Genomic DNA, 26,491 nt, shown 5'->3' on the forward strand with positions numbered 1-26,491 from the left:
TTAATGTCGACAAATACGTAAAACTATGCAAATAAGACATTCCTATGATATGATTCAACCGAAAGGTCCTATATATCCATGATATAATATCTACATTCAAGTTAAACGAACCGCATCTATTCATTTTAAATCTTGCCTCGAGCTGAATAAATTATGTGATTTATAACATCTACGGGTGGTTAACAGTTTATAACTAAACTCTATGATTAGATTTGTATTGCCAACATTTGAATGTAGCTTGAATTTTCTACACCTTGTCTATTGCATCTAGATGTTTAAAGCGCGTTAACAATATATTCATTTAAGAGCAACTATGTCATTTCGGGATTAATGTACCACATATTACAAGTCATACCCAACGGAAAGAAATGACGATTAATGAAAATTCCACCAATTTTAATTTCTACCATCAAGAATTCTCGAAATTAAATTTTTGAGATTATGGCTGCTTTTTTATCGCTTCCACGTTGCTGCCAGTTCCAGGAATAAGATAACACTCAGCATCTTGAATTACGGTCATTATAGAAGGTCGACTCAGCAGATTAGAAATGAAATTGGTGATGGTGATACAAAACCCCTTCATGGAGATGTCAACACAAGGATGATTGGTGATGGTGATATCAAAACCATTCATGGAGATGTGAACACAAGGGTGACTGATGATGGTGATACGAAAACCCTTCATGGAGATGTCAACACAAGGATGATTGGTGATGGTGATATCAAAACCATTCATGGAGATGTGAACACAAGGGTGACTGATAATGGTGATACGAAAACCCTTCATGGAGATGTGAACCCAAGGGTGATTGATGATGGTTATACCAAAAACCTTCTTGGAGATATGAACCCAAGCGTGGTTGTTGACGGTGATATCAAAACCCTGCGTGGAGATGTGAACCCAAGGATGATTGGTGATGGTGATATGAAACCCCTTCATGGCGATGTGAACACAAGAATGATTGGTGATGGTTATATCAAAACCATTCATGGAGATGTGAACACAAGGGTGACTGGTGATGGTGATACGAAAACCCTTCATGGAGATGTGAACCCAAGGGTGATTGGTGATGGTTATACCAAAACCCTTCTTGGAGTTATGAACACAAGGGTGGTTGTTGACGGTGATATCAGAACCCTGCGTGGAGATGTGAACCCAAAGGTGATTTTTTTTAAATCCTGCTACAGATTGCACTATATCTGTAAAGTCGTCCGCTGTTGTAAAAATTCCGTAACAGTTTTAACTCCATATGCCGTAAAGTCGTCTGATGATGGAACCTTTCTGAAAAATTTGAATGGAGCTATTTCTGTCAAAGCAACACATAAAGAAAACATTAACACCGGAGATGCCAAGAAAGCTGACGAAATTATGTCTGAAAGTCTAATTAAAACGTCATCAAGCGGAAATAAACGCCATCTAGCGGAAATTCTGTTTGTACTCAATTTTCCCGCTATTTAGTCAATATAGCTCATGCTGTAGGTCATGCTTATTAAAAGAGAAATCCACTGAAGCTTCGGTAACACTTCAATTAATTCTCCCGACTTGTTATTACACCATGCGGGTTCTTATCAGCGCTCGCCATCCACCGTCCATGGCGAAGCCTGCTTTAAACGTCTAGAAGGAGGAAATACAATATAATGGTACTTAATACTCTCCGCTTATTGTCGTTATTCTTCCATTTTTGATCCTGTCCTGTGTTGATCAGGATCAGGACTTTATATACTGCAGGTGAACCAAGGCCGTGTTTCAGGCGGTTGATAATACTTTCTGTCTAGGATGAAACACAATCATGTTTTAGATTATTAATATTAATTACAATGGTCTGACACCTTGCTGAATTGAATTTTAGTCAGAAATATATTTTTATCGATTTCAGAAATTATGGAAACAAATCACAAATAAATCCATCAAAAAGAAGGAAAGTCATAAACGTATTTTTTTTTATTTTTTACAAAATGGACACGACAATAAGCTAGGGAATAATGGCGACTATTTGAAGTTGATATTTGGACGGTGCCCAATTGTGGAAACGTAAAAAACTATGATTTCCTATAATTTGGAGGCGCGGTTTACCCAACGAGGGCCTGGCAAGAACAGTGTCCAGTCGTTCAGATGGGATGAAAACCCGAGGTCCCGTGTAAAAGATTCCTTGACAGTTGAAATTCAAAACAAGACATGGCTCCCGTCCATATTATCGCAGTCGGTGTAGATAAATAGAACGTTAAACCCCAGTCAGTTAAACTTCAGTCGGTTATATAGAAGGATAACTCGTGTTTTCCTTTTGTGCTCGTCACTTCCTTTTGTAGAAACCTTCATTACACATCTACTGTAACATTGATCTCTGTGTTAAAATTATATTTGAAATGTGTTTAACTAGTTCTGTCACATATGTAATAATAACTGACACCAATATTGTCCTTTAAAGATGAGAAAAGCAAACGAAACGAATCGAAATTGTAATAAAATAATTTATTGGATGAGAAGATCATTATAGAAATGTACATGGAAGCCAGTACGATATGCTGAATATGACGTCATCAGTGGTGTTGTTATAGACGTTAGCGTCGTTCGCAACGTTATTGTTATGGAGCCATCCAACGTCGTTAGCAAAGTTGCTTTAAATCATTTAATGTTCATACCAGGGACTAAGGTCCAACCCTGTCAGTTTCTTACATCTGACTTTCTTGCCCCTGTAAAACATAAAAATATAATAAATTTAAATCTTGTTAAATTATATCCATGTTTTTTTTTTATAAAACACGCAAGATACGCCAGAAATTTGCAACAGATGCATGAGGACACGCGAAGAAAGCAATTTTTCGTAGGCCTCCAATAAGGGGACGTAATCCAGGATGTTACGGTCCGACATGCAATCAATATCGAAAGTAACCGAGATGATGTGACCCTATACTGCACGTGAACTTAAAACTTGTATAGATTTAAAAGTTGGCGTTTGCATTTGCAGCTGTGAAACAGATTACACTAGGCCATCTCAACCCTTCTATGGAGGTAGGATGTAACATCACACGTTCACCGATGCTGCACGTGAAGTTAAAGATCAGGCATCATGTGTAGATTTAAAAGAAGGAATTTACCACTATTGAATAGATTGCACACTCCACCACCAACTAACTATCTCGGTATAACTTTAAAAACTTACTTGTGCAGGAAAGGATTTTTTTTGATTTTAGCCAAGTTAAAAACTTGACACAGGATCTTAGACAAAGAAACTTTCTTAATGGCCTTAAGTTGATCTGGAAATTAAAATGAAGAAACCATATTTCTCTTTAACGTTTCTTTTCACCAATTAAAGAAGAATTATGCAAGAGTTAAATCTTTATATTGTAGGTAATTATTTTGGCTTTAATTATTATTTAGGCATTTATTTACATGACTAGGCTATAATCCACTCTCAACCACATCTAAGCACGATTCGAGTCCACTTTGCATGAACACGGTTAAAATAAATGAAGTATCTCATTACAAACATTTGGGGCTTATTTTTCAAAACAATCTTAAATGGAACATACATATAGAAAAGTTTCAAAATTTATCAACTGCTTAAGATCACTCAAGTATCGACTAGGAAGGAAATCACTCAAAACAATATATACTTCCTATATTTTACCACACTTTGACTATGCTGACATTATTTGGGATGGGTGCACGGATTACTTAGCTAACCAGTTAGAACAATTACAATTAGATGCTTTACGCACAATATGTGGCGCTGTGAAGGGAACTAGCCATGATCTACTATATAAAGAAGTCGGTATTTTGCCTCTAAAACAACGTCGTGAAAGACATAAGTTGATATTTTTATATAAAATAATAAACCACTTAACCCCCGATTACCTTTATGATAATTTAAACAAAAAACAAAGTAAATACTTATTAAGAAATGACAAAAACCTTCCATACTGTTTTTGTAAAACCAGTCTATTTTATAATTCTTTCTTTCCTTCAACTACACGACTTTGGAACAATCTAGATCCTTCTATACGTAATTCAGATACGTTATTCATTTTTAAACAAAATCCCTCAAAACATGATCACTTGGTACCTTCTTATTACAATATTGTTAAAAGTTCAAATCATCCATTCAAGAATTCGTTTATCTAACAGCGATCTAAATGGACATACATTTTTGAGACATATAACCGACTCTCCAACCTGCCGATGTGGACAAAATTTTGAAGATCCTTATCACTTTTTGCTGATATGTCCCTTATATTCAGATGCACGAAATAAAACCATAAAAACATTACCAACAGAATACATCAACACAAAGTTTCTATTGTACGGCTCTACAGATATTTCACTTGAGCAAAATAAATTAATATTTTCTGAGGTGCAAAACTTTTTAGAATTAAGTAATAGATTTTAAATACTGTAATCGTCATTTATCATTACCATCTCTAGATTCTGTTTACATATTGACATATTTGTACACTTTCAGGCCTTAAACCAAAATAGTCATTATGTATATCAATTAACCTTTTATTTGTAAAATATTATTGTATACTTGCACAATTGTATTAATTAATAACACAATATGAATAGTTTGGACTATATACATGTTTATAAGTAAACTAATTGTAATTATATTGTTTTGTTGAAAGGAGAGGGATGATATAGGCCTAGCCTGTTCCCCAATCCCATTCTTATTGAATAAAATATAGTTTAAAAAAAAAATCCATTCTCTAGAACATCGGAATGCCAAGATTTATATGGATTTAAACATCCGCGAGATTTAAAAAACTAACTGACGATAAAATGAACAATCGAAGTGTTGGAACGATAATGAACGATCTACGCTATATTTTCAAACAGTCCTCTATCTACGATCAGAATAAATTATTTCAATGAAATTTTCAATATATTCATTTTTCAATATCCATTTTGAACTTATATAGCAGAAACCACCCGGCCACGAGTTCACAAAGCATTGCCAGGCTTAATTTAAGAATTTACTCAAAATTGTTAGCCTTATTTTGACTAAAATATAGTCCTTTATAAAACTTTTGTTGTCGGGAACAAGGTCTAATCTTAGATCCCCGACATACATAGGTTTTTCTATGCATAATTTTATTCGAATACGATCAAACTAGAGCTCCATATAAAGACTGAATAATAATATATTTGTGGTATCAACATCGTTAAAATCGGTACAGCCATGTTTTCCGGTATACTATTTTTACCTCTCTAAGAATCGAGGATGTCACGTCTAATAATATTTTGAGCTCTCTATGAATCCAGGATATGTCTAATACTATTTCGACCTTTCTAAGAATCGAGATACCATTTGTAAATGAAATGGGGTTAACGTCCTATATCGCTGCACCGTCTTGACAAATGAAGACGGGCATACGCCATACAGTGTGCTATGAGGGAAACTTTGACCGGACAGCGGCGCTACGGTCCACCGTTCTATCGAATTCTGTTGCGTGCACACGTTTTTCTTCCCATCCGAAGGACTCTACGCTGTCCCTTCCCAGACCCGCCATCCATCTACACCAACAAGGGGGAAACCTTTCCCGGAAAATTTCGATGAACTTTCTCGGCCAACACCAGGATCGAAAACGGAACCTCCAGATAAGCGAGGCAGAGTTGACTCACTGAGACACCGCGGCTCCAGAGGCAGGTGGCATAGAGGGGAGAAAAATTACTCACTTTTCGAGAATCCTCGTTTCTGGTCTGTTGTTTCATACCAGAAACTGTCTCCACATTTCAAATCGCTGAATTGTCTGCCCAAGATACAATTGAAGAGCGGGCCAAGAACCGACCCATTTTCATTTTGTTCTGCCATACCACCGACGAATACATCAATATCATCAACACTTCTACAAAATAAATGTGCTTTTCATTAAAGGCTGTTGGTGGATACTCCATAGTACAAGCTAGTGGACTGTAAGAAACAAGGGAGTCGCGGGGAGTTCATCCCCATTGTCCGACGTGGTCCATGAAGGAGGGCCTGGCTAGGGCAGTGTCTAGTGGTTCGGATCGGACGAAAAACCGAGGCACTGTGTAAACATTGGCATGCAATTCGAATTAAAAGTTGGATGTAACCCCGCTGTCCGGGCACCCCCCCCCCCCCCCCCCCCAGAGCACATTGTATAGCGTATCTCGTCTTCATTAGCCCAGTCGGCGCAGAAAAGTTGGACGCAAATCCCATTTCATTTCATATATTAGAAAGAATCAGTGAGCTAGAAAAATAACGGTGTTTAACGTCCACTCAGCACAAACTATGTCATTTAGGTCTAACATGTGGTATTGAACACATGACACTTGCATCGATGACGGTACCTATTGAATACAGGTAATGTTCTTTGACAATAGGAGGGGTGGGATGGCCAAATGGTTAGCACGTGCGTGCTGTATCATAAGGTATGTCATTGAGTCAACCGGTGGGTGTGGTTTCGATTCCCCGGTTGTACGTGACAGGGAGTTGTCCAACCTCGTGGGTTTTCTCCGAGTCCTCCGGTTTCCTCCCACTGCTAAAGACCCCTACTCTCAAGCAATTTATAGAAATTTGTGTCGAGTGGACGATACCCCTCCCCCCTCTCTCTCTCTCTCTCTCTCTCTCTCTCTCTCTTTGACAATAGGTTCCTTTAAACATGCATTATGAAATGAAATGGGGTTTAAGGAAATGGAATCGATAGGTCTCTTAATCAATCACCCGTCTCCAACCTACACGAGACAACAATCTTATTTGGAAACAGTTGTCTGCGATACCACTTCAGGTGGACGTGGGCGTTAAGGCCCAGGGGAGAAGAAGGGGAAGAAGACGAAGAAGAAGTTGTCCAACTTACTTGTATGTCTTTTTAAGAGGTTTTCGAGCCGTTTTCTCGAATTGTTCACTGTTGAAGTTGTTGGCTTCAGGTAAATTGCAGAATTTTCTAAAGGTGTTGTAAGGTGGTAGACCGTGATCTCGACCTCGTTGGATATTAAAGGCACCCAAATCAAACGATCCCATGGCAGATTCAAACAGGTGATCTGTGATTTGTTCGGACAGGAAACGATCTCTGAGCTGAGCTGGGTCGGATAGAATATTTTCAACAACTGACTTCAAACTGGTGAAAATAAACTGTGGATCATTGAAGAGTTTTCGAGTTGGAACTACCTTATCGTCTATAACTAGAGCATCGGGAATTTTAGAGTGTCCATATCTAAACGCTGCCGCGGCAAAAACGTTTGCGATACTTGGATTAACGTTGATGTTGTACTGGTAGTTGTCGTTTCCCTCCTTTAGATTGTAGTGATTCATGGTGGCATCGGATAAAACTTCAGGTAAAAATTCCGTGTAGGTGATTCTCTATTTAAAACAATATATGATAAATGAATATAAGAGAGGGAGAGAGAGAGAGGGAGAGGGAGAGAGAGAGAGAGAGAGGGAGATAGAGAGAGAGAGAGAGAGAGAGAGAGAGAGGGAGATAGAGAGAGAGAGGGGGAGAGGGAGAGAGAGAGAGAGAGAGATTCTTTACACTGTACAATAACGCGCTTAAGCTGTGGAAGGAAATCGGAGGACCCAGAGGTAACATACGAGGTTTGACATGCGAACCTACTCCTTACCTCGTACAGACATAGAACAAAAAGCATACCACTTCACTCAATGCCATACCTTACGATGTAACGCACATGCGTTAAACCATGCACTCCACCTCCAGTGGCGGCGTCAGTCGTCGGTGGTTGGAGGGGCAAAGCTGGGGCAAAGTCCAAGTTTAAGGGGGCAAAGGGACGAGCTTCAACCAGAACATTTTGAAAAACAAATTGCCGGAAATGCAGCCTGACAGTATTTCAGGCACTGATCGTTGAGGTAAAGTGTCAAACGAACGGACTTGCGAACCTCTTGTGGCCTACTCTTATATCAAATTCCAACGGGACCGCGGGGTTTCGTCCCATTCGAACGACTATAAGCTATCGCTTGCCAGGCCCTCGGTCCTGCATCACAGACAAAGATGAACCACACCGGAATATCTCGATGAAATTTCTTATTAAACCTTTCAATATTCTAAAATAATAAAATAACTCCCCTCACCTGTAGAAGGGCACTGATGATTTTTCTGGTTTCCTGGAACAATCTGTCCCCATCCCACCCTGTATTGTGTTGTTTTAAATCATCAACAATATAATTATGGTATCGGACGAAAGCTGTGTGTAAAACTGTTAATCCGGGATACACATGTACCCTTTCGTCACCTAGAAAATAGAAAACCTGTCTGTTAAGAGAGAGAGAGAGAGAGAGGGAGAGAGAGAGAGAGAGAGGGAGAGAGAGAGAGAGAGAGAGGGATAGAGAGAGACGTTTATAAATACCAAATAATTAAAGATAAATTATGGGAGATTAAATAAAAGAGCTGGCAGTTCTAATGATAATAGTTAAAAACTAGATAAGGTAAAGGGAATTTGCTTAAAATTTCAGTCAAATTGATCCACTCTGAACCGAGATTGTAGCGATTGAATTTTAGGCTTAGCCTCGATCATCATTACTAAAGTCGTTACGATAAAAACATAGTCTCGATTATCCATGTCATGATTAAATCATGAATGGAAGTCGAACAGCAAATCGGAACCTAATCCAATAAACATCACAGGCTAGCGATGACATCGAGAGTTGATTATGGATCTGGGAATGATGTTGGAAAGGTGACTTACCAGCATCGAAACAGAATGGTGCATTCTTTCTGATACAGTCTCCATTTCTACCTTTTGGTAATAAATCACCTTTCGATGTCTTCATACGACCTGGGAAATAAAGACCATAATAAATATAGTTATTTATCTTTTAATTCGTGGGGTTATTGTTGTCAAGTGGTCGACCGTCTAACACCTAACATGTCATCTCTACCTGTTGGTAATAAATCATTAGTGGATGTCTTCATACGACCTGGAAAAACAAAACGTAATAAATATAGAGTTATTTATCTTTTAATTCGTGGGGTTATTTTTGTCAAGTAGTCGACCGTCTAAAACCTAACACGTCATCTCTACCTTTTGGTAATAAATCACCTGTCGATGTCTTCATACGACCTGGGAAATAAAAACCATAATAAATAGACAGTTATTTATCTTTTAATTCGTGGGGTTATTGTGGTCGAATGGACCAGATCCCGGTTTTGATTCTTACGCTTTTACAGACGGATGGGACAAGACAAACCCAGACGTGTGGGGGGGGGGGGACAGGACAGGTACTGGCAAGCAATGAACGTCTTGCCGTTCAAACAAAACCCGTCTATTCACTGACGGGTACATTTAACATGTAATCTGGAATTCTAAAACAGTGGAGATTACAAACGTTGGATGTTTAACCCTAGTTCAGTCCATTTCTTACCGTTAGGTAATCGTAGACGATCTTGTGTTTCCTGGTCACTGCCATAAACATTGGAACCATCCACAAAAGGTGTCAATAGATTCTGTTGTTCTCGTGGATTCCTACGGTCTGAAATAAGAAATAAAGCTCAATATTATCCAAAGTCTTCGACATTGAAAACACGATTATTTGTTAATTTAAATCAAGATGTTGTGATCTTACCGGGAAAAGATGGGCTTCTGATATCCAATATTTAAGACAAAATACAAATTTTACCATTGGTACATGAATCATGTCCCATAATGCGTTTCAGCACCATTTGCAACAAGGGATTCGAAGAACGAGGCTAGACATATTCCCCAAGTTAAGTCACTCGGTGACGTCATATTCTTATCTGGAGCGCATGCGAAATAAATACTATCGGTGTAGACTGGAATAACCAGACACTAGAGACTGCTATTCGATTTAGACTTCTGGAGTATTTCGCCAAACATAACTGATTTGAAAATAGAGTAAAAACTGAAACGATTGAATGTAAATCAGAGATATTCCCATACTGGGACGAACGTTTATAAATACCAAATAATTAAAGTTTGATTATTGTTCGGAACTAACATATGTTTCAATTTTATTTCAATAATTCAATTGCGATTAGAAGTCTTTAGCTGTGGTAGGAAACCAGAGGCTGGGCAGACGACACTACTCATTGGTAAGTACAAGCTGACATACCTTATGATTCAACACGCATGCGTGAAGCCATTCGGCCACCCTATTTAATTCCTGAATCTAGGAAAATGAAATGAAATGAAATGAAATAGGGATTAAAGTCCTACTGTTCTGCCTCGACTGGGTTGATAAAGATGGCCTATATGCCTACTCTTATATCGAATTCCAACTGTCAATGGATCTTTTACGTGTACACGGGACCTCGGTGTTTCGTCCCATCCGAACAACTACATGTTGTCCCTTGTCAGGCCCCTTGTCATACATGACTGACAAGTAGAAACCACACCCTACAATCCCAATGAACTTTCTCGGCCAACGCAGGGATCGAACACCGAACCTCCCTCCTGGTTAGCGAGCTAATGTCGTACTCACTGAGCCACCGCGGCTACTGAATCTAGGGTCAACAAAGTCTGATTATAATAATAATAATAATTCAATAAACATATATAGCGCCAAAATCCAGCTGGAAAAAGCTGCTCTATGGTGCTTTTACAATGATACAATTCGAAAAAGCGAATAGATTCTTTAGAAAATAAAAAAAAATAAGGTCTAGCAAAGAAACCATTACATTTAATAGACATGTAAAGGTATATTAGTAAACTTATAAGATACCATAACGTATAAAAGACAAATAAAAGTATTTCAGTAAACTTATAAAGAAACAACAAATAAAGTCTAATTAGTTATACATACTTACTTATTCTGGGGTTAATTGAGCGAGATCGGATAAAGTCTAAACATTTAGACTTAAAAAAGCGATCAGCAGGTTTTTGAACGATAGGTATTGGAAAGCATCTTTTATTTCTGAAAAATATAATAATAATAAGTTATGGTAGAGCTAGAGTTTGGGTAGGGGCCAACAAAAGTCTAGAGTTGGGATAAAGGGTAAATACTCTAGAGATGGGGTAGAGGGTAAATATTCTAGATTTGGGATAGAGGGTAAATACGCTAGATTTGGGATAGAGGGTAAATACGCTAGATTTGGGATAGAGGGTAAATACGCTAGAGTTTGGGATAGAGGGTAAATACGCTAGCGTTTGGGTAGATGGTAAATATTCTAAAGTTTGGTTAGATGGTAAATGTTCTACAGAGAGAGAGAGAGAGAGAGAGAGAGAGAGAGAGAAGAGAAAGACAGACAGACACTCGAGAGAGTGAGAGACTGAGGGAGAAAGAGATGGGAGAGAGAGAGAGGGTGAGAGAAAGAGAGAGAGAGAGAAGAGAAAGAGAGAGAAGAGAAAGACAGACAGACAGACACTCGAGAGAGTGAGAGACAGAGGGAGAAAGAGATGGGAGAGAGAGAGAGAGGGTGAGAGAAAGAGAGAGAGAGAGAAGAGAAAGAGAGAGAAGAGAAAGACAGACAGACAACAGACAGACAGACACTCGAGAGAGAGTGAGAGACAGAGGGAGAAAGAGATGAGAGAGAGAGAGAGAGAGAGGGTGAGAGAAAGAGAGAGAGAGAAAAAAGAGAGAGAGAGGGGGAGGGCGGTGGTGTAACGTGTGCTCGACACAAATCTCGTTCAATATTATTTCAGTAATTCGTTTGTGTGTAGGCGTCTTTTGGCAGTTGTGGAGCGGGCGGAGAAAATCCACGAGGTTCAACAGGCAGTGGGAAGAGCCACCAGTTGGTTTACCAGCCAACCAGTTTAAATTACAACAATAAATGTTTTACTTTTTAAAGGAGTGTCGGTGAAGTTTTCCTTTTTTAGCCCTTCTATTATCACAGCACGGTGAAGCATTTTCTTCGGCTGAAAGAAGAATAGAAAGAGATTTTAACCGTTTCTAGGATGACTTCACTACACACAAAAACAACAAGACAAACATGTGGACAAGAGAGAGAGAGAGAGTCATTTCGGGACTAACATATGGTTCAATTTTAATTCAATAACTCGCTTGTGCGTAGGGGTCTTTAGCAGTGGGCGGAGAAAAAGCACGAGGTTGGATAAGCGACCATACTACTTGTCACTTACAACCGGGGAATCGAAACCACGCCAGTTGACTGAATGACATACCTTACGATACATGCTAACCATTCGGCCATTGAACCCACCAATAACAATACCTTATGATGCAACGCGGACGGGTCAAACACCGGGGATGAGACAAGCTACATAGACCCCCTACGCGCAAGCGAGTTATTGAAATTAAATTGAACCATATGTTAGTCCCGAAATGACCTAGTATGTGTCGAGTGGACGTCACACCCACTGGATAATGTATTGGATAATGAGCTGGCAATGCAATTGGCATTTCTGAAATGTCAATTTTTAAATGAATTTCATAGGCGTCGACATCTTGTTTTAGGGCTAGTTACCTCCCTTTGTTTATGACACCCTAGCCGATATTGACAACCAATCTAGACTAATATTCGTAGAACATTTGCTTGAATAAGAGAGACTAAAATGCTTAAAGAGCTCTACCATTTAAAAAAAGCTACATAACAAAAAAGGGATTATCTTTAAAGATTTAGTTAACGGAGCTGAATCGCTAATATTTGGGACCTAGAAATTGACACAAATGGATCACAACGCATATAATAATGTATGAATGTATATAAACTGATTTATATTCAATCGTTTCTGTTTTTACTCTAATTTCAAATCAGTTATGTTCGGCGAAATACGCCAGAAGTGTCAATCGAATGGTAATCTCTAACGTCTGGTGTTTCCAGTATACATCGGTAGTACTTATTGCGCATGCTCTCCAGATAAGAATATGACGTCAACGATTGACGTGACTTGTGTGATATATCTAACCTCGTTCTTCGAGTCCCCTGTTACAAATGACGCAGAACGCATTCTGGTACACGATTCGTGTACCAATGGTAAAACGTTTATTTTGTCTTAAAAATATTGGATATCAGAATCACATCTTTTCTCGGTAAGATCACAAACATATGTTTTAAATGTCGAAGACAGTGGATGATAATGAGTTAAAAACTTAGCCACTTAAAATTACTTCATTCTGAGAGACGTTAGGATCGTTTGGAGAATGGCGGAGTCTCGCATGTCATTGCTACCGTTGTTACGACAGTGAACAAAGTCTCGGTTATCCATTTTTTAATTAAATCACTAACCGTCCATCGTGTTTAAATCTGTTGAAATCTAGAACATCCAAGACTTGATTATGACCTCGGCAAGTTAATAAATGTCTAATTAATAACTTAAGGCCTAACGAAAGGCCTACTGGTGGTTTGTTTTACTTACGTTGTTGAATGGCTGATGCAGTTAAATCATGGTCCAGAAATTGTCCCCATTGCATGAGCATCACCGAGTGTTGTGACATGTGGGTAACTGGCGTGTGAACTTTGATACTGACTGTTCTAGCACTAGGTAATAGACATCTTCGACGCCTAGGCCATTTACAACGTCCAGAACTGGAATAAATTCTTGGGGCCCCAATTCCTGGAAAAGAAACCAAAAGAACAAATGATAAGTAAGGATATGATTTTGACAAAATTTCTAGTATCCCCGATTTCTGCAACACGAAGAAACAAAATGAAATGGGGGCTAGTGGTGTAGGTTGTCGCGCTTGTCATTGTGGTTTTGGTTCCTGGTGTGAGCGTATGTACTCCCGTTTCCTCCCACACGGAAGACCCCTGCGCGTGCGCTAAGATAATAAAAATGAAAATAAAGGCAACTTGTCTGCAATATCAATTTCGGTGGAAGCGGACGTTAAACACTAAGAAAAAAATATGTACAACATGTACATATGTTTAAAAATGAAATTAAATGGGGTTTAACGTCCTACTGTTCTGCTCCAACTGAGATAATGAATACAGGTATATACACCAATCAGTTGTTCTATGATGGAAATTGTATCCAGACAGCGGTTTTCGACTGACAAGGCTTCTGCTACGTGTATCTCAAAGAGTACATCCGACTTTGGTTTCTTGTTCTGCCCCACTGCCAGGACATTATTAGCGCCCACGTAAATGATCCCTTAGGCAGATGAAATTCGATATAAGAGTAGGCCATGGCGCCGCCGCCGTGAAAAATCTCCAAACTATATTGTATGAAGTATATTCAGTCTGTGCAGAACGGTAGGCCGTTAAACCCTATTTCATTTCATTTCATTACATGTATTACCATCAGCATACTCTGCATCCACATAACGTTTAAATCGCTCCAATGATTGTCCCCATGAGGGTCGTTGGATGTTGTTACAGGAGCCATCAGCTGTACGGAACAAACGACCAGAGTTCGGACAAGACGACATGTGTACAGCTGGTCGAATCAATCTAAAAATAAACATATGACATTTACTAAAAGCGAGAGAGAGAGAGAGAGAGAGAGAGATATCATTACATCGGTGATACTCTAATGGTGTGATAATCTGCCAATCGCTAGTAAGTCGTTAACCTGTCATCACTTTAGTGCCATCTATTGTTTCTCTGTTGCTCGATTGTTTAATTTTAGTCCTTGCTTGAACTTATAACTTTAGGAATACAATATTTAATATTATTTATTATTGATTTCATCATTCAACAAATAATATATATCATTTCTTTCGTATGCGTCTTTTCTAAAACAGAGGAAAGTATAATGATGTTCTTATCTGCCAATCGCTAAGATAATTAATGTTTCTTAAATTAACCACTTTAAGATCAACCGGCTAGTAAGTCGTTGGGTAACGACGTTAATACCATCTATTGTTTTTGTTGATTTATTATATTGTTTAATCTTTTATGCATTGTTCATCTATCGACACGTCAGTTTTAATTACAACATTTACTTTTAACCAATTATCTGATTTTCCTTAAATATAACATTGAAGGCGAGAAAAATAATAACAAAAGGAATAAGGAACCTTAACAATCAATTTAATTTAATTTATGTCTAAAAATTTAATGCCATGTATTATTTCTATAAATGTTTTAATTTGTTTTAATTGCTTTGTTCTGTGTTGCTGCTGGCTCTTCCTTTTCTTTTCTTTACTTTTCAGGTAACATTTATCTGGAGAGAGGCATTAGCAAGAAAACACTAATGGCATGCCTTTAACTTTAACTTTTAAATGCTTAAGTGTAAATAATTGAATTAAATCAACTTGTCCATAATATCATATGTATTGTATTGGACGTTAAATCTGTAATAAACAACAACAACTACATTGAAGGCAGTCACTAGTTAAGATCTCTTACTAAGTGCAGTAACTGGCCAGTCAGTACTGTATGAAGATATATGTATATATATGTTCCGGTATATTAAAGAATCATTCTGTTATATCGAAGAGAGAATTTACACCTTTAAAATACTGGGATAATAAATACAAGTTTAACTTACCTTGATTCCGGTTCTAAACGTACTGGTGAAACGTCTCGTAGAGTATACCTGTCGTTCATACAAGATAGTTGAGCTAAGCACATAGTCAAAGACATAATATGTGTGCCATCATCGATATTGATTTTGTCACCGGCCTGGGAAGAAGGTATTTCTGATAAAAAAACACATTTCATTGTTTTATTTGCAACATGTATACAACAATGTCATCAATTTCATATCATCTTAAGCGGCTGTTCCATCGGTTTTTAGTGATGGCCGGGAAACGTCCGCGGGTTTGTCAGTGATGTAGAACAGGGGGCCTGGCATGGACAGCGTCTAGTCTTACGGATCGGACGAACAGTCGAATTCCCGCATTGGTGTGCCCGTAAAACAACCCTTAACATTCCGATAGACGATTTGATTGTTGTTCCGCTGTCCAGGCAAAATTTTCTCATAGCAGACTGTATGACTTATGCCCATCTTCATTAGCCCCTCTCCTACCACTGACAGCAACACCAGGGTCGACGCAGGACCACTAGGTTATCGAGCCAATGTATGTCCTGCATCAATGACAAGGGGGAATCGCGTCGGAAAATCCAGATGAACTTTCTCGACAAACACCGGAATGAAACACGGGACCCCCAAGTTAGCAAGCTTGTGTCTTAGTCACTGAGTCCAAATAACAATACATCTTGAAGAATGTGGAGCAATTTTCCTCTGCCAAAAAAGTAATTTTTATAAATTTACCACTGACTGGAGACAATTGTCCTGGGGCTCGAGATATCAGACAGAATAGTCCGAAAAGCACCCCGCCTCGCCACATGATGTAATCTGAAAAATAGGGAAATAGATAAAAAAACCCAACATTATTTGTTTATTGAAAGAAAATAAAATATAGGGGATTCACACGGAACAATTAAATACATTCAACATAAACACTATGTTATGATGGTCTAAAACGTTGCGCTATGGGTCATACGGTATTTCCCCGGTTATTTAGTATATTCTCGAAGCAATGGCCAGAGAAAACCCTCCAGTTCTATTCAAACGAAACGGGTGGGGGGAGGTGGGGGGTCATCCAGTCCAAGAGTGTAATGAGAATTAATTTTATTTTTAGAAATTGAAAATTATGGCTATTAATAATAAGCTGGTTGTTCAAGTTGCCCTCAATAATACAATAATACGAATGGCAAAGTCTTTATCTCTCGAATTTCTGAGTACTGAGTCCTATCCGTGAGAGAGAGAGAGAGAGGGAGAGGGAGAGAGAGAGGGGAGGGGTAACGTGTGCTCGACACAAATCTTCTTTAAATCATTGTTAAAGATCAACAATTTTTATAGCGAGTTATACAGGTCATCCCGTCGAATTAATTAGAAATAAAATGAAGTGAAATGGAATTTAACGTCCTACTGTTGTGCTGCGACTGGGCTAATGAAGAAGGACATACGTCATACACTGTGCTATGAGGGCATTTCTGCCTAGACAGCGGCCCTTCAGACTACCCTTATACTAAATTCCATCTGCCAATGTATACGAGATTTCGTGGATGAATATTCGACTGCATATCTTTAACTGCATATATACGTCATAAATCTGTCTCTGGTCATCAATTTGTCTGAAGTATTTTAATCACTTATATATATTATCACGTCGTTTGTTGGCTCAGTGATTAAGGTGCTTGTTCACTAACCAGTAGATCCCAGGTTCGATAAGATTCCCGTTTCAAGTTTGCAGAGCGGAGAGCGTCTTCGAGTTGGGGTGAACTATGGAGGTCCTGTACACAACGAATCAATAGAAGTAGTCTCATCCTTTAAACTTTTAGATGTCGTTTTAAATCATAATTTAACTTAGAAACACTATATTCAATATATCTCCAAAAAATTAAATCAGAAACTTTTCCTTCTCCGTAAGATTAAACAATATCCCCCTCTCTCCTACCGCACTCCTTTTGATAATGCTTATATTCAGACACATTGTGGTTAATGTTCTGCAATCTGGGACTCCCGTGACTCCAAATTTCTTGAATGTTTTTTTCTAGACGACAAATCGTGGCTTTTAAACTACTGCTTAATGTCGATCATACCGCTAAACTGCTGCTTAATGTCGATCATACCGCTAAACTGTACCATACCCAACAATAAATACCTTAATACTTTTAACAATAGAAAACCGTCATGCCTACAATTTATGTAACTTTATTTCCAAAATTTTATCTAAGCAACGTCCTGATTACCTGTTCAATCTTTTGTCTTTCTATGAAACTTCCTATACCAACATTCATAACAAACTAATCACTCTGCGGCCAAAGTTTAATAATGTAAACAAAAACAGCATCCGTTTTAATGGCACAAACCTATGGAATTCTATACAAATAATGTATAAGTAAGTTATATGTTTTATTATGTGTTATTATTTCTCGAATCCCGCAGTTGGTGCTGTCATCTTTTGTATTATAATTTCATCCTGATTATGTTATACTCTTGTTCAACCTTCTGCAGCCTAATCCTTTACCTAATATCAAGATCAAATGTATTCTACGTGTGATGTCACATCACATAACACGGCTTTGGTACTTGGCTCAATGGAGCGTGAATAATAAGACGTAGTAATTTAAACTGGTTCGGTTCGTTCATTCGTTCGTTCGTGGAGTTTTACGTCCACTTCCACCAAGTGTCGATAAGCGTTACCTAAGAAAATTGTCAGGGGAAGCCACAAAATAGACTTGATCCAGCTTATTTGGATAAGACACGTTGTCTTTGCAGGGAAGCGCCCAAGGTAAATTTCATCCACAGGAGAGGCTCCGGGTGTAAGATGACGATATTGCACAGCCTGGCACGCTTTGCCATAAATGCTACGGTCTTAGGTGTGGTAGGTAAATTTAGGTTTGACTATCAGCCGGGCGCTAGGGCCCGCCGCCTGTTCGACCTAGGTTCTGGTATCTGGTGTGTGTGAAATGGCTTTATTTAACGCCCGCTGCCACCGAGGTGATATCGCAGACAATGTTCTGGTCTAGACAGAATGGCGCCTTTTATAGTTATTTTATATACCCATTTACACTAAATATGAAATATGAAATCCAGATATACCTCAAACACCTTTATTTATTTTTCTTATATGTACAAATATGATTTAGAATTTGAATTACCGAAGGAAAAAGGTTAATATTGTGAGCTAATTAACCCGCAGCTACGTCATCCCTATGTCAATGTGTCATGGCGAATCCTCGTCTTTTGACTATTTGCGTCACTTCTCAATTCACCAATGCTTTGTTTTGCTACGGTTATCGCTTCAAATCAATTTTGCCTACTTTTATTTTAATCCCAACTACCAAGGGATCTTCTACGTGCACACTAATTTGTGTACGGGACCTTGGTGTTTGATCTCATCCGAATGACTAGACACTATTCCTGGTCAGGTCCTGCGCCACTGACAAGGGGGAAGACATCGGAAAATCCTGGTGAACCCTCCCGGCCACCACCAGCATCGAACCCGGAATATGCCAAAGAGGCTATAAAGATGCTAGAAAAGAACTTATATCGGGTGGCACAGAAAAACTAAGTACACATATATCATGATGGTCAACATGAATGTAAGACAACTTCACGCCAACTTAACTTGCACGAGTCTTTTTTTAAAAAAACCTTGGGGGGTTGGATCGCCGAATGGTTAGCACGTGCCCGCTGCGCTGTATCATACCGTCTGTCATTGAATCAACTGTCGGGGTTTCGATTCCCCGGTTGTACGTGACAAGGAGTCGGGTCGCCTGTCCAACCTCGTGGGTTTTCTCCGGGTCCTCCGGTTTCCTCCCACTGCTAAAGACCCTTACGCGCAAGCGAATTGTTGAAATAAAATTGAACCATGTGTTAGTGTCGAAATGACCTAGTGTCGAGTGGACGTTAAACCCCATTTCTCTCTCTCTCTCTCTCTCGCTCTCTCTCTCTCTCTCTTTAAAAACTTGCAAGAGTCCTTTTTTTTGAAAAAAAAAAATGTCAAATTACGTATTGCCGGAATGAGACGTTACACTTCGCTCGTCCCAGTTTCCATTTAAGGGGTCTTATTCAGGATTAGATAAAGAGCTGACAATTCTGCTTATAATAGTTAAACAAATAGATAAAAAAAACCAGGATATGCTGCAAATTTCAGTCAAATTGTTTCTCCCTGAACCGAGATATTATTGATTCAATTTTAGCATAGCATCGAATGTCATTACTACCGTCGGTACGATATTAAACAAAAGTCTCGGTTATCCATTTTACGTTAAATCATCCGTCGTCAAAGGTATATAAATCTACTAAATATCGGAGACTGGCGATGCCATCAAGAGTTGAGTGTGGTCTGGATAAGTTAATTAATGTCTAATTAATAGTTTAGATAACATTTCAGGCATAAATAGGTAGATTTAGCTCTTGCATAATGTATGTTTAACAATATATTTTTGCTACATGTATAATTGTTCAAAAATAAATATATTGACAATTTCAGTCATATAACTTTATCCTGAGCACTGTTTGAAGATATATGTAATACTATGGTCCTTGCGATCATATTGTATCTTGAATTAAATATTTGGTTCACACATTCTATTGAGTCAAATCCCACGGACTAATGAAAGTAAATGAATTATTTATATATAAAAAACAATGATATTTTTTTGTAAAATCCTTACCATTGTAAACATATCCATCACACATTGTTAAATTTTATTTCAATAATTTGCTTGCGCGTAGGGGTCTTTAGCAGTGGCAGGAAACCGGAGGACCCGGAGAAAACCAACGAGGTTGAACAGGCGACCCTACTCCTTGTCACGTACAACCGGGGAATCGAAACCACGCCAGCTGACTCAATGAAACAACAAGGAAGTCCGATATTACTACATATAGCGTAGATACTTTATTATCGTAGCAACGGTACTTGATGGTCAAGAGTTAGCCTCGATTGTCCATTTTATCGTTAAATATTCAAATCTCGTACTTTTTAATTCCTAGAGCTGGCTTTGGATTTGGGCAAATTTATGTCTCTTGGTGATTAAGATTCCTATTAAATACTTGGATGATATGGTGATTTTCGATCATTTGTTGTCAATTGGTGAATAACATTCAGTCAACATAAATTCATAGAATCTTTAACACCGTTAATTGGGTCCTAATAACAACATGCCTCTCTTCAAATAAAAGCCGACAAGTCCATATCTGCGTCTTCGGGGGAAGGATTGATTTTGGTCACGCTCTGTAACGGCGCCGTCGTGGGAATACACCAAGTTTATTTGTCTAGAGAGTTAATTATAGGTTTGTCATATGAATAAATGTATAATTAATAATTTATAAAACATTGGGAACCAAACCAAAAGAAAAACATGCAATGCTCTTGAAACATGCATTTTGCAAGAACTAAATCTGCCTATTGCAGATGTTTCTTTAGCCCTTAACTGGTATAGAAATGATTAATTATCAATTAGACATTAATTAACTTACCAAGACCATAATCAACTAATTTTCCTTTAATGAATTAAAATAACATTAAAATTTACGTACCTTTGATGTGTGCGTTAAATCCCGGGTCAATGTGTGCGCTATATCCGTGGTTATTTATCGCGCACTGGTCCGATTTAAAATTTAAACCATTTATATAACAAGACAAAAGAATCTGGTGCGTAAGAAGATGACACGAAAACACAACTTTTGATTGGTGAAAATCCGTCTATTAATATTCAGATAGGGTGTAATCGATGTGTATATTTCGAGTGTTTGGGATATATTTATTTATATTGTTAATTTACCCAACAGCAACCGTTTCGTTATCATCAAAATCAATATTATTTATAAGAAAAAAACAACAGAAAAAAAATTCACGATAGATATAAACGATATATTATGTCATTTAAAAGAGTAATTTCCAAGATTTTCAAAACCTGTTGGAGACATAATAGGCATATATATATATATGCACGTTTTTTTAAAATTATTATTGTGTCATTTGTGAATCGACCTTTACTAAGTACTTCCATATTGTGTTGTAGGATATTTATTTGTTCATTACAAAATGGCACTCGTATACGGATTATAAAATGTTAATAGTGTCTTAAATATTGGATATTAGTACCCTATATAGTTTCACGGCAGGATAACAACATCAGTATTGATTGAAATTGATCAATACTGAATTCTAATTCTTGTTTTTAACTTCGAATATTATGGAAAATATTGAGTTAGAGTAAAAAATCTCTATACGGTCAATATTCATATCTTAAACATAAATTTAGAGACGTTCACTGAATATGACTGGGTTTTAAGGACATCAAGATATTCAGTCGATGTGACTCTGCCGAAAGTACACCCCGCCGCCGGTGATGAGGTTTAACATCCTACTTTTCCAAGAGCCAACTACACCCCGCAGGCTACGCCAAATCAAAGCGACATCTGCACGTTTAACTAAAAAATATGATACAACTTTAATATATTTTTGGTGATAATTGAGTCGTTCCGCTTTGTTTGCTTCACGATTATATATTCCTCTGTTAATATATATAATTATATACACCTTTCGTTTAGCGCAGCTGTTGTCTGTCATATCTGATGCATATTTTACCTGATTCTAGGCATATGACGTCGAGGGGGAATAATGGGATAATTTATTAAAAGATACAAAAAATTGAATGAAATGGAGGCTCTCCGATAATCCTCTTTTAAAAAAATATTTAGAAATCGATACTCAAAATTGTTTGGGTTTTTTTTGTTTGTTTTTTTTTTTGGGGGGGGGGGGGCGTTTCATATTATAAGTTCTGTCATTGAGTCAGGCGCCTTTGTTTCGACCCCACACTTGACAAGGGGGAATTCTAGAGCCAAAACAGATGCTAGTACTTCCGCATTTAAGCTGTTGCGTCGGGCCATCTGGGCATGCGGTGCGGTTCAAGAAATGTTCCATTTTCGACATAACTCCACCCGGCACCGATCCACTGGAGAAGAGATCACGCCAGTTACAGAGGACGGACATTTCCAGGTGCGTGCTAGGCAAGGCAGACCAATATCAGGCCACTTCCGCTGTCCTGCAGGCGTCGAAAAGTGTTTGGGTGTAATATGACACATGTTGGGGTCGATTTGGCGTTGAAGAGGAAAATGTAGCGCTTATTGTGACATCTAGCTGGACGTGTAGGAATTTCCGACAATAGACCGTCTTCATTCCCTTTCTACTCCACCATACCCTGGATTCATCCATGGGGTATACACGTATTCAAATTATCTTCCCTGGATCGTAGCTTAATTGTACGGACCAATTAAAAAAACAGTTTACAAACCAGTCCTAGCCTTCCATTTACAAGATGAGAGCTACTTCCCTTCACCAACTTCCTTTTCATTTAACGCTTTTTTTATTGGTCAATAAAAATAGCACAGTCACCAAGGGCAGATAATTTGAATACGTGTTCCCCCCGCCATTGGATGGACGCAAGGGTTAGTTGTGTGGGGTGGAATGAGACCACTGAGAATATCGAGGGTGGCATAAAATGGGGTTTAACGCCCTACTGTTCAGCTCTGAAGATGGACATACGCTATACGGTGGAAATGAAATGACATGAAATGAAGAGGTTTTAACGTCCTACTATTCTGCTCCGATCTGGGCTAATGAAGTCAGACATAAGCCATACAACGTGCTATGAGGGAAATATTGCTTGGGCAGCGGCACTACTCTTATATCGAATTTCAACTGTCAAGGGATCGTTTACGTGCACGCCAATGTGTTCACGGGGCCTCGGTTTGTGCCCCATCCGAACGTATAGACAGGCACCTCCGTCCTGCATCACTGACAAGAGGGAATCATGCCGGAAAATATGGATGGACTTTCTCGGCCAATGCATGGATCGAACACCCGATCTCCAGGCTAGCGAGCCAGCGTCTTACACACTTAGCCACCGTGACCCCCGCTATACGGCCTACTCTTATAGGGAATTCGAGCTATCAGAGGTTCACGCCAATATTTAAATTGAACCTCGGTTTTTCGTTCCACCCAAAAGACTAAAGGTTATCCCTTGCCAGACCCTAGGTGCTACACCATTGTCAAAGAGGGATCATTGGACTTCTTACTCACTGAGTCAACGTGCCTGCCAAAAAAGTAGGACGTGTTGTCAGGTACAGTATTGTTGTTATTAGGGTTATCGCTACCTGTACAGGTTTGGGCTGTACATTGCTAGAGGCTTCAATCATAGCTTTCGTCTAACCAATCTAATATTCACAAAAAGCATAGAAACTCATAATATGAGATCAAATATATAGACAAGAATTATATCCCCTGCAGCTGTATAATAAAACATTACTTATATCCCCTGCAGCTGTATAATAAAACATTAATTATATCCCCTGCAGCTGTATAATAAAACATTAATTTTATCCCCTGAAGCTGTATAATAAAACATTACTTATGGAGCAACATGTAGCAACTTCGTACTCAAACACCTGAATAGTAAGTACAGGCGAACATCACTATACACTCATGATAAACCTACGGGCAAGACAAACTACTATAGACATTGCATTGCAAGAAAGAAACAACAAACATCAAATCAAGTGAATAGATCTAGGGGCCACGGCGGGCTTAACGGTGAAAATTGAACCCAATGAAGCTGGACTTAAAACAGCCTTTGTTACATCGTGATCGGTGGTAATGCTAGGTTTCGACTATCATGACCCGTGCTACGATTGAAATCTTGGTTTTAATCGTGGCGTAATCTTTGTGATCCTATCATGTCTAATCATATATTGAGGTGAGGCGTAGCCACCTGGTTAACCATATCGAAACGTATCCGATCGTATCTGAACGTAACAGAGTCATTAGGAGCAATCCTATGTAACGCATCACATGGCAGTGAGAACCTAGCATAAGGCGCTGTTGGTCCGAGCGCAATTTCTTCAGAAATGGGGCACCACATTCGATACGTGATAAATACACTGGCTCACTAGCCTTGAGGTTTCGGGATTAACAGGCTTTACTCCCGTTGTTCGCCTTCGGATGGGTCAAAAAACTTAGGTCTCGTGTACACATCGGCATGTAAAAGAACTCTTGCAATTTGGAGTACGATATAAAAGTAGACCGTAGCGTCGCTGTCCGGGCAAAACTCCTCTCATAGTACAATGTACGGCGTATGTCCGTCTTCATTATCCCGGTCGGTGCAATACAGAACAGCGTGTGTACAGGGGTGGAGAATCTTCAACAGAAGGCATGGTTCCGCTAGATGTTGTAAAACCCGAGATCATTGCTTTAGGAACATTTCCTGATCTACCACCGGAGGGAGTTTTACTGTAAAATGGACAACCGATTGTGGACCAAATGAGGGTCCGGAAAATGCCCTTCATGTTGTCAAATCTAAATTAGAATCTCTCGATCATCCAATTGATCTTTTGAGCTTTTACTCAACCCAAAATGAGTGCACCTCCACCCTCTCCCCCAAACACATCTTCCCACTCGCAAATGTGGGAGACCACGGACATTTGACCCACTTTGTGCTCTCTAGATCCGGTACTGTAGGGTGAATAATACGAACACGGATTATGATATTATTTTTTTTAGAAATTAGAAAGTTAGTTTAATCTGGGTTAAATTATTTTAAGAAGAGAGTTCAGCCATGCGATACGCCTTACATGGATCTCGGCGAATTCTGCCATGACTTGTGGTACCCCTTAAATTTTTTTAAAGAGGTGTGCACAGATAGCAACACGACAGTTTATTTAGTTCAAATCCGTGTAGTAATATGGAGGGAAAGAATTTGAGCTTTGAAACATCTTTGTAAAATAATATTAGAGTTTTGATTAATTATTCTCCATTGGCAAAATATTAGCTATGGTATAAGTTAATTCTGAAACGCAAATTAAAAATGTTTATGAATATTGTGACAATAACAAGACATGTGGCCTACAGTCAAGAATGTGGAAATATGATGACTGGAACAATATTATTGATTCTAACTTCATAACCACAAATATAGAAAGTATATGCTGGTTATTTTGATACGTTAACTAAGCTATAGATTAATGAAAATGTTGGTCGTTTACATTTTTCTTTGTTATAAAACATATATCACATTTGTTGACTAAATTAGGAAACAATCCCTGTCGATATACAGGTTTGGGGTGAATGTCCATTCCATATTTGGAATTTAGCTGTTATCAGTTGTTTACGTAATTAACAGAGACAAAAGAATATGCACCTATAAGGGAGTGGGACTAGAATAATGGGGAGAGATCGTATGTTTTCCTGGGTCTAGCCATGCTGGCTAGATTTTTACAGGACTGGGGTTGGAGAGAAAGAGATGTTAACTTTAAGTAGTGTAATGTAGACTACTGTGTAACTGTTGTGACATAAAATGTTTAGCAAAAACACTATCGTTGTTCCTGTTACTTATTTGAGTCGGTATGTGGGAAAACACAATGGCGAAGTCCTTAAGAAGAGAGATACAGTAGCAGTCCAGAGCCAACCAACCCGTATTAGACGATCAGGCCAAAAACTAAGATGTGTAGTTTGATAGTACTACATCCGCCGGGGGGGGGGGGGGGGGAGGGGGGGTTGGATGGCTGAATGGTTAGCGTGCGCGCGCTGTATCATAAAGTCTGTCATTGAGTCGACTGGCGAGGTTTCGAATCCCCGGTTGTATGTGACAAGGAGTAGGGTCGCCTGTCCAACCTCGTGGGTTTTCTCCGGGTCCTCCGGTTTCCCCCCACTGCTAAAGACCCCTACGCACAAGCGAATTATTGAAATAAAATTAAACCATATGTTAGTCCCGAAATGACCTAGTTTGTGTCGAGTGGACGTTAAACCCCATTTCTCTCTCTCTCTCACTACATCCGCCGCCTAACTTATTTTAATCTTAAGTAAACTGCCGAAATTAAAACGGGGGAAAAATATTAACTTCACAAGTTTCTTCTCTTCTGGAGCTACGATGGCTCGCTAATCTGACGGTCCCGTGTTCGATCCCTGCGTTGGCCGAGAATGTTCATCGGGATTTCCGTCATGGTTTCCCCTGTCATCCTGTCTAGACGTTCGGAGGGGAAGAAAAAGAAAAACTTAGATCTCGTTTATAAATTGGCATGCATGTAAAAGAACTCTTGACATTTGGAACCCGATATCAGAGTAGACCGTATCGTTGCTGGCTGGGCAGAATTATCATCATGGCGCTATGTATGGCATATGTCCTTCTACATTAGCCCGGTCAATGCAAT

General features: G+C 38.8%; 1 protein-coding gene across 1 annotated transcript; it reads right to left on the minus strand.

Moving 5' to 3' along the window:
* Positions 1-2,449: 2,449 nt before the first annotated feature.
* LOC130012232 (chorion peroxidase-like) lies at positions 2,450-16,118 on the minus strand. The gene is made up of 13 exons (XM_056099634.1): positions 16,040-16,118; positions 15,314-15,464; positions 14,120-14,271; positions 13,238-13,435; positions 11,704-11,779; positions 10,732-10,838; positions 9,330-9,437; positions 8,654-8,743; positions 8,040-8,200; positions 6,814-7,316; positions 5,675-5,844; positions 3,162-3,255; positions 2,450-2,691 (listed from the first exon to the last, which is right to left on the minus strand). The coding sequence occupies exons 1-13, from the start codon at positions 16,113-16,115 to the stop codon at positions 2,628-2,630; spliced, it is 1,950 nt and encodes a 649-aa protein (XP_055955609.1). The 5' UTR covers positions 16,116-16,118; the 3' UTR covers positions 2,450-2,627.
* Between the last annotated feature and the right edge of the window lie 10,373 nt (positions 16,119-26,491).

The sequence above is a fragment of the Patella vulgata genome, chromosome 3, assembly GCF_932274485.2.
Source record: "Patella vulgata chromosome 3, xgPatVulg1.2, whole genome shotgun sequence".
NCBI classification, from domain to species: domain Eukaryota; kingdom Metazoa; phylum Mollusca; class Gastropoda; family Patellidae; genus Patella; species Patella vulgata.